Genomic DNA, 8,516 nt, shown 5'->3' with positions numbered 1-8,516 from the left:
AGGAGGAGAAGTAGGTGAGTTGAGTTGCATCTCCTTGCTAAAGAAAACAGGCAAAGCTAGCAGATGTTTGACAACTCGTACTACGTGCTGGGACCCTGTGTGTACTATTGATGACATTTGGTGCAGTTCTGAGCATTATTTTGGGCAAATGGTGGCGTTTTGGTTGCGGTCAGACAGTGGATCCGGAGAGCGCCGTGTGTGGCGATATTGCGGTATTTGCTGAAGTTGGTGGATCTCGTGAATGTAGCGGTCGGGCAAATTGATCTCTCGAGGGGGGGTCTAACTCGGTGTTACGGTGTGTTTGACCATGGTTTACACTTATGCCGGAATTTCGCTTTAACTGCAAATGCAAGGTGTTTTACCTTAGACACTTAACAAAACATCAGCAACAAATCAAACTGAATGATATATTTTCAAAGAGATACAATAATACAGGTAAATGTTTTTATATCTGATACAACAAAAAACAGATGAATAAAAGATTGCATTGTAATTCATATGAAAGGAAAATGTTTTTTCTTACACTTAGATACCTTGTTTGCATTCATCTTTTCAGTGACATTTTAATGATGTTGACCTGTCAAACCAGGTTTGATCTAATTTGGTAAGTTTGAGCTCATAAAGGTCAGAGCAGAGTGAAAGACACATTTTATTTTACACGTGGCATCAATCTCAGATGACAACAAAGAAATATGTATGAGAGCATAATGAATGAATGAATGGGCACCTCTGTCTCTACACAGTCTGTAGTTTCTCATTTGATGTTAAATGCATCTTTGAGACTCTCTTCTGCCTGTTTAGGTGTCACATTCCTCCAGGTTTTTAGGAATGTCAGCAGGCTTTGCATTGTGAACTTCTGCAAACTTATTGTTGAACCTTGTCAGTATATTTCCAATAGTCTGATGCCTGGAGACTCACATCGGGAGAAATTTTCCAGTCTGGGAAAATTTCTTTGTAGCGCTTGAAAGGGTGCCATTGATTATTTGTGGCGTGATCCAAAAAGGAGTCGTCACTAATGACAGATGATGAGCATATGTCAGTGACAAGATTTCCAGTCTGGTACCATCGGTATCTACCTAAACCCTCTGGCCAGTGAAGTGAGGCCCAGTGTTCAGTATGGGCTTTTCCTCCTGCTTCACAGGGCACTCTGCAGAACGGACACTGTTTACCACATCCAATCAGTTTGGTGAAAAGCTCATTCTGAGGCTTCACGTGAAGACTGTAACAGCCAGAGTATAACAGTGCACTACCAGTTAACGCCACATGGTGGCGCCTCCTTTTGGTTGGTCACTTGATATCACCTTTCTCCCCTAGTCGACTTCCTTGACTCACTCTAGTAATGTGGACGATGGTGAAGGCTACAGGTCACAAACTACTTTGTCCTCCGTTTATTGTTTTGCTGAGGGTAATAGCCGTGAGACCTGGCTTGTATGGTCTGTATCTGTGAATAAATATGCAGTGCGGAAATCCCTCCACTTCCTCTCCGGCCTCTCAACTTTATTTCGTGCTGGAGCTGAGCTATTAGCATCCGTGGCTAAGCTTCTCGCCAACCCCACGTTACAAGACGTTTCAGTTTCATTTCAATATTTGTTCTTTTAAACTTTTCTCTAAGACTGTCTCCCATCTTGTTCACACACTCTGTGAACCAGTTAACAAACTGTTCCTGGTCTGCTTTGTTCAGAATCATGAAAGTACCAAGAGCATCCGGGGAAATAACCAGTTTATCTCCAAGTTCCTGACACACATGATCAACAAATGTCTTCAAGTTGCCACTCTTCTTCATTTTGGCCTTTTTGATACCTTTGTTGATACTGTTGATACATGACTGAAGATGTTGAGCCTCAAACCAAAACGTCTTTGAACCCTTTGAGAAGTGAGATATGATTTGTTCAAATATCCAGTTCTTCACATATTTTTCATATGAGCAGATGTAGCTGTAGTAGTTGTCAAAGTTATAATTTTTCAGCAAATCCAGTAAAACTGAATACTGGAAGGACATTCTTGTGCTGAATGGCTGTAGTGTCAGCATCTCACCGATGATGTCAGGACCCAGGGAACGATTGACGTAGTCCTGGACTGCAGGCTTCAAGCAACGGTTGGTGAATTCTTCTGCCTTCTTCTGGCACTGATCTCGTTTATAAAACACATCTTTGAAATCAGCACAAAAATTTTCTTTGTTTTGATTCAGACATCTGAAAGGATCGTTCAAATGAAGGAAGTCTTCATGCATCTGGCAGCAATTCCACAGATGTGCTGTTTCAGAGAAACTTCAAACTCCTTCCCTATCTTTACTTCCTTGCTTTTCAGCTTCTCATCAATTATGTGTAGGATCTCCTGTATGTAATTGTTTTTTCTTCCAACTTTCTCATCTACAAACTGAAAGCAAATGGCTTGGACACTTTCAGCCAGTTGCACTGTATTATCTTGAACACCAAACAAAAATTTTCACACTGTGTTTAACTTGTTTGCAAAAGCCTTCTCCAGTATATTTGAAAGGTTTCAGTCCACAATCTTGTAGCCTTTTTTTACTCAACAATTAACATGCATGACTCCCCTTGGGGGACAGATTTTGTCTCAGGTAGGAGGACACCTTGGCAAAGACATCTGTTTTCTTTTGCTCAGACACAGACAGCTTCTTTACTGTTTCACTCCACATCTTATCAAATTCCTTGTCCAGCTCTGGATCACTCATCTGGACATTCTTCTTTCGACATTCATCAATCAGTGCACATTTTCAATTTCTCTTTTGTGATTTTCCTTGATTCTATCAAGTCCTCTCATTCCTTGTTTGATTTCTGCTGCTGCTGTGAGCTGATGAGAGACAGAGTTCTCCATTTTCCTGTGAAGCATCTTTGCACTGTTTGCAAATTCCTCTTTGTATCCTTCTACTAGATAGACGTGACATTCTGCTTGCTTGAAGTACTGGGTCAGATTTTCAAGAAGCTTTGTCTCCCACATAGACAGCTCTGTGGAGCACTTGTACATGTGTTTTTTGAATTCCCATTCCCATTTGTTGAATTCTGTGCATAATATCATGTAAGCATCAGCCACTAGACTGTTTCTGAAGATGAAGTTTTCATGCTTTACTGCAGTCCACAGACTGGACATCCACTCTTTAAATTCCAAAATATCATTAGCAGACGACCCACAACGTCCCAGTAGTTGGATGACGTTTTTCTTGAGCTCATACACAGCTTCGCTGTATCCTGCATTGACTGGTGCCATTGGTGGGTTTCCATTCCAGAGTCCAGGGGCCTCATTTATCAAAGAGCGTGTAAAAGTCCTCTTAAATTTTCAGTACGACGGAAAGGCAAAATGTGCGTACGACCAAAAAATATACACTCTTTTCAGATCTATCAAACTCCGCGTACACATGGCTGCACGGTATTTCCCTTGATAGATCACACCGGACCTGAGAAAAGCGTGGATGAGAACACGCCTCATACCCAGCCCCCTAAACGGCCCCATACAACCATATGTGGTCAATGCAAATCAGTTACGTGCATATTAAGTAGCCATGTGCACTCTGGAAACGTGTGGAATGACGTCAGTGGAAGACGGTGAAGACAACAGACGGACGGAGAGCGGAGAAAGAAGCGGAATTTCTCTGAAAGCGAGATACACGGTAACACGGCAATATCAGTCAGAAACATCATCTTGCATTGAAAGGCTTCAATAAAAACAAAAAAACCTCCCAAATCTAAATGAAACAGAACAGAAAGAAGAAGAATCATATTTATTCTGCCCCTTATTTTAGATTATGTCATAATAATTTAAAGCAGAGTTTCCACTGCCAGTCAGTACTTTGCACCCCTTTCCACTAACCCCCAACTTCCGTTCACTGGAAGACTTTGATTTTCATTTGTGCATAGCTATATATTAAAAAAAAACAAAAAAAACATTGAATTCCACCAGTCTGTGACTTTTCCTAAAATGATGTTGGGCAGCACCCATTTTTGTTAAATACAATAAATATTATTCACACAAAAAATATCGATGTTTTCTCATTTGCTTTGATTTGCGTCGACATTATTGGGCTTGCTGCTTGCTTGTGTGTGTCCAGTCTGGCTACGTAACACACGCACGTCGCAGTAGGCTAATTATTTTCCAGACTGGACAGACGGGTTGTGGAAGAGGTGTAGCCTACATGCAAGGGAAAAATATCAATATGATATCAAAAGAAAACGAAATTCGTTTTATAAAGCCAGTATTTAGGAGCAAACTAGTGTAAATGCACAGGGGAAAAATCTGAGTCGCTGTGCTTTTCATGTAAAGTGCCGACGTCAACACATGTGCGGTGGTGGTGGTGGTGGTGGTGGGGGGGTCATCATCACCACCACTTGCTACTTCAAACAGTGTCCGTGCTCCTCTCTCCCTCGCATACTGCAGTTCTCTGACTCAGCAGCGGCGTCGCCAATTCCTCTTGTTCTTCAAAAAGCGTGTAAATGCCGGTACGCCATGGTCGGACTGGTCGTAAATTTTTGCACTTACTCCCGACAAGTTTTGGTTTGATAGATCCCAAATTAGGCGGAGAAAAGTGCGTACGCACAAAATGGGGGAAAGAGCGTGTAAAAAAGCGTGTATCCACAATGATAAATGAGGCCCCTGGAATGTACCAGTTCCCAGTGTCCGGATTGTATTCCATCACATCAGTGAAGCTCTTGTACTCCTCTTTCCTTTCCATCTTGGCTGCTGCCTGTGTCATCTCATTTAACTGTTCCAAGAGCAGTTTCCTGTCTCTCAGGTTCTTGTCATGGGCTGAAACATCTGAAACATTCTGATGAACAAACTGACATTTAGGCTTTTTGCCCACCTCTTTCATCCTGAGAAAAGCATGCACCACGATCTGCAAGATGTCCTTCATTTCTGTTGAGTTCTCCATTGCTATATTGATGATGGTGACATCACTCAGCCCCACAACAAGTGTTGCAAGCTCATTGTCATGTTCATGGCTGTCATCCAACTGTGCAAGCTCTGGTGACTTTAAGCCCCCAGTGTCAATGATCACCATGAAGTCACAGTTGAGAACTCTTTTCATGTCTTCATTGATTCTGATGAGCAACATAAAAGCACCTCGAGTACATCGTCCACTGCTGACTGCAAACTGCACACCAAACATGGTGTTGAGGAGAGTGGACTTTCCTGTGCTCTGAACTCCAAGAACTGTGACGACCAGGATCTTGTTCTTTGGAGACACCAAGGCATTGAGCTCAGAGAGAACGGCACTCACCCATCTGAGAGGTATGTTGGATGCATCTCCATCTACAAGCTCAAGGGGAAATCCCTCAAGCAACAGTCATGCACAGAGTTTGGGCAGATGCTTTAATTGTTTACGTGATCGGTGTGTTTCTGGAAGAGAGAGTGAAGCTTCATAGATCTGACCCATTTCACGGAATAAGTGTTTAGTCCCCAGTGAGCTGTTGGAAAGTTCTCTGTCAATGTCTTTGATCTCATCTTTGTTCTCAGAATTCTTGCATTTCTTTCTGTACTTGTCTCTGAGTTCAGACCGTTTCTTTCGAGACAGGTAGGCCTGCGACGATAATAAATTTTGCTGGACGATATATTGTCCCACAAATTATTGACGATAAACGATATTATTGACACATTTTTTTGAGAACAAATTAACCACTAATATAATAATAATAATGCAAGTAGACCCTTTTAAATGTGATAAACTTTTTATTTCTCATGAGTATTTTTTTTACCACTGTAATTGGAATGACAAGAACTTATATAGCTATTATCCTAAATAAATAAAATAAACAAAAAATAATAAACAGTGCAGTGCAGCTCTTCTGTCTGATGAAGAGCTATGAGCTCGAAACGTTACTATTGATGTGCTAATAGAATCTGCACATAAGGGAGCTGATGTGTGCGGTCTCCTCTTTTTGCTTTTCCTGTCCACGTTTTTTGAGGCCAGCACCTATTGAACTGGATGTGCGCGACCGTGTCTACTCAGTGCAATAACGTTACACACCTGAAGCTCCACTTTTCATTCAAACAAACTAATGTGACTTACACAGATGTAAGATTTCATCAATGAGACCAGCATTTATCTCCTAAAAAGTATTAAACCAGCTGGCGGTAAACCTCTGAAAACCTGCTGATAAGTTTTCTTAAGTCGTTTTCTCCCCCAATGACGGCGGTTGACCGGCCCGTGAGCTGCTGCAGACGGCTGCAGACTGTAGGAAGCCCCGCTCCTCCTGCTGGCTGCTACCACATTAGCTCCAAAAACGTCGGAGGAAATCTCCTAACAGGTAATATGTGGATAAACTGACCACAGACTGGGGATCTAAACTGTGACTTTCTCGCATGAAAAAATATTAAAACTTTAAAAAGTGACGTGTTAACAGCGCGGCAGCAAGAATTAGGCTACAGTAAAATAGCTTTTAGCTGCTTAGCTTTACAGCTAGCGCTGCCGGTAACTGCCAAATGCATTCTGGGAAACAAAGATCCTGGATGACTGAACGGCCCAGGTGCTGAGACAGATGCACAGATTGAAGCCTCTTGTCATCCAGCCTGGTTGGAGGCAAGAGGCCAGGAAAACAAATATGTGCGCATGCACATGGCGATATATCGAGGCCGGAAAAACTATCGAGTTCATTTTCATTTATCGTGCGATTAATTGATTTATTGATTATCGTCCCAGGCCTAGAGACAGGTTATCGAGATTCATCCGCATCCATTTCAGGAAATAACACCTCTCTATCCCTGTGCTTGATATTGAGCTGATGAAGCACATCATTGCATTTGACATGTCATAAGAGTTCTGTCTCATTCTAAGTTTTGTTCTCTGCATCTGAAGATCGCTTTTGTAAATTTCTATGTTTTCAGACCCAAGTTTCCGAAGACGGAACTATTCTTTCTCCAAGATTTTCAGTTCCTTCCATATTTCACCTTGCAGAGGAAGCTGATCTTGTTTGTATTTAAGGATGTCTTGAATTTCTTCAGTGATGACATCTGCATTTTTCTTGGCAGTCTGACATTCTGGACAGTCTTCATCAACCAAGATTCCCAGTTCATGGGTTCATGTCCTGGTGCTCCGCAGGTCTTCTGCCTCGTCTGCCTCGGCGGACGGACGTCACACTCTGCGGCGGGCGGACACTGTGTTTCTTGCACCGCGGATGAGAGCGGGGCGACTGGTTTATGCTCTGTCTGATCCCTCAGCGGGGGGTCGGCTCATTTTGGTCAATGGGAAAGGGGCCAAATGCCGATTGTTGGCAGGTTGACCCGCGTTTAAAAAACCTGCGTCGACCCGCTAATTTTAGTGGGAAAACGGCTTCAGAGAACTAATTATCATTCATTTACTTAGGTTTGTGCCTGATCTACTCACATGATTCCTATTTTACTTTATTTTCAACCTTTTAGGAGTGGAAATGTAGCTGAGGAACTTAGTGCTTTTGCATTTCACTGCACTGTTTTTTAACCTTGGTTTTAGCTTTGTATGTGACCAATAAACCTATCTGTCTGTCTGTCTGTCTGTCTGTCTGTCTGTCTGTCTGTCTATCTATCTATCTATCTATCTATCTATCTATCTATCTATCTATCTATCTATCTAGTGAGCTGATGTTTATTTTTTCCACAAATACTTTTTTACTTACTTGTATGAGCAGACATGTTGCTGGTGTGACTGTTTGCTGTCTTCACAGTTGAGCTTGGCACTATGGAAATAAGATTCTGCTTTAAACTTCCCAATTAGTGCATAGTAAACAGTGCTTTTGTTCTGCATAAGAGATTCCATGAAACTGACCTTTACCACAGCACCCTTCCTGTCAAGCAAGCATGGTGATGATGGGTCTGCACAGTAAAGATCAACAAACAAATCTTCATCACTGCTTGCCTTGATAAAGGAGAAAACCAAAGATGGAAAGATGATGAATAATCTCATTACACCACAGACATGATCTTATAGGACAGTAAGTCCACTGGATCTTTATGAGCTGGAATTTAAAGAGGAACTATGCAGGATCTGTAGCTTAACTATGCTACATTTATACCTTAATTAAACGGCTTTGGACTAGTTGTGATGATTTATTAAATGGCTAAACTTGTTAGAAGGGAGAATGGAGGCTCTCTGCCTTCCACATGCGTGTCACTTATTGCATCTCTGGGCTGAAAACCAACCTTGCAAGATCGGGGCCGCCAACCCGGTGTCCCAGCTCTCGTCTCTGCGGCACCATGGCACAAACGCCCCTGTAACCCATAGTGTCTTATTTATGACGGATTAAACTACACAAATATACACGTCCTAACATTGTATATGATATGTAACATTATTTACTGCTTTATTGATTGATTTCTCACCGGCTTCATTGTAAACAATGCGCATGGACAGGATGAGGGTTAGCAAAACAGCAGAAAAGCTACCAGACTTGAATAGTTCCTCTTTAAATCATCCCAAACTTTGATGGGATTATTCAAACAGTTTCTCTCTGAAAATAACCACAGATAAGACTATGAGTTTTATTTCTACTATAAATACGTCATACTGCTTGCATTGGTGCAGAATTGTCCTG

The 8,516-nt window shown here is 41.9% G+C and overlaps 1 protein-coding gene and 1 pseudogene across 2 annotated transcripts; both read right to left on the bottom strand.

Annotated features, from left to right (window-relative positions):
* Window positions 1–1,534: 1,534 nt before the first annotated feature.
* Window positions 1,535–2,245, bottom strand: LOC146960800 (uncharacterized). Its single transcript, XM_085772046.1, has one exon. The coding sequence runs from the start codon at window positions 2,228–2,230 to the stop codon at window positions 1,535–1,537; it is 696 nt and encodes a 231-aa protein (XP_085628172.1). The 5' UTR covers window positions 2,231–2,245.
* Window positions 2,246–2,450: 205 nt separating this feature from the next.
* LOC146960799 (interferon-induced very large GTPase 1-like) lies at window positions 2,451–7,020 on the bottom strand (annotated as a pseudogene). Its single transcript, XR_015035362.1, has 3 exons — window positions 6,662–7,020; window positions 4,589–5,524; window positions 2,451–3,255 (listed from the first exon to the last, which is right to left on the bottom strand). The product of XR_015035362.1 is annotated as an interferon-induced very large GTPase 1-like (transcript).
* Between the last annotated feature and the right edge of the window lie 1,496 nt (window positions 7,021–8,516).

This window comes from Trachurus japonicus, unplaced genomic scaffold (genome assembly GCF_045865225.1).
Source record: "Trachurus japonicus isolate A0001 unplaced genomic scaffold, Traja_1.0 AP029984.1".
NCBI lineage: Eukaryota > Metazoa > Chordata > Actinopteri > Carangiformes > Carangidae > Trachurus > Trachurus japonicus.
This window is presented reverse-complemented; position numbering and strand designations above follow the sequence as displayed.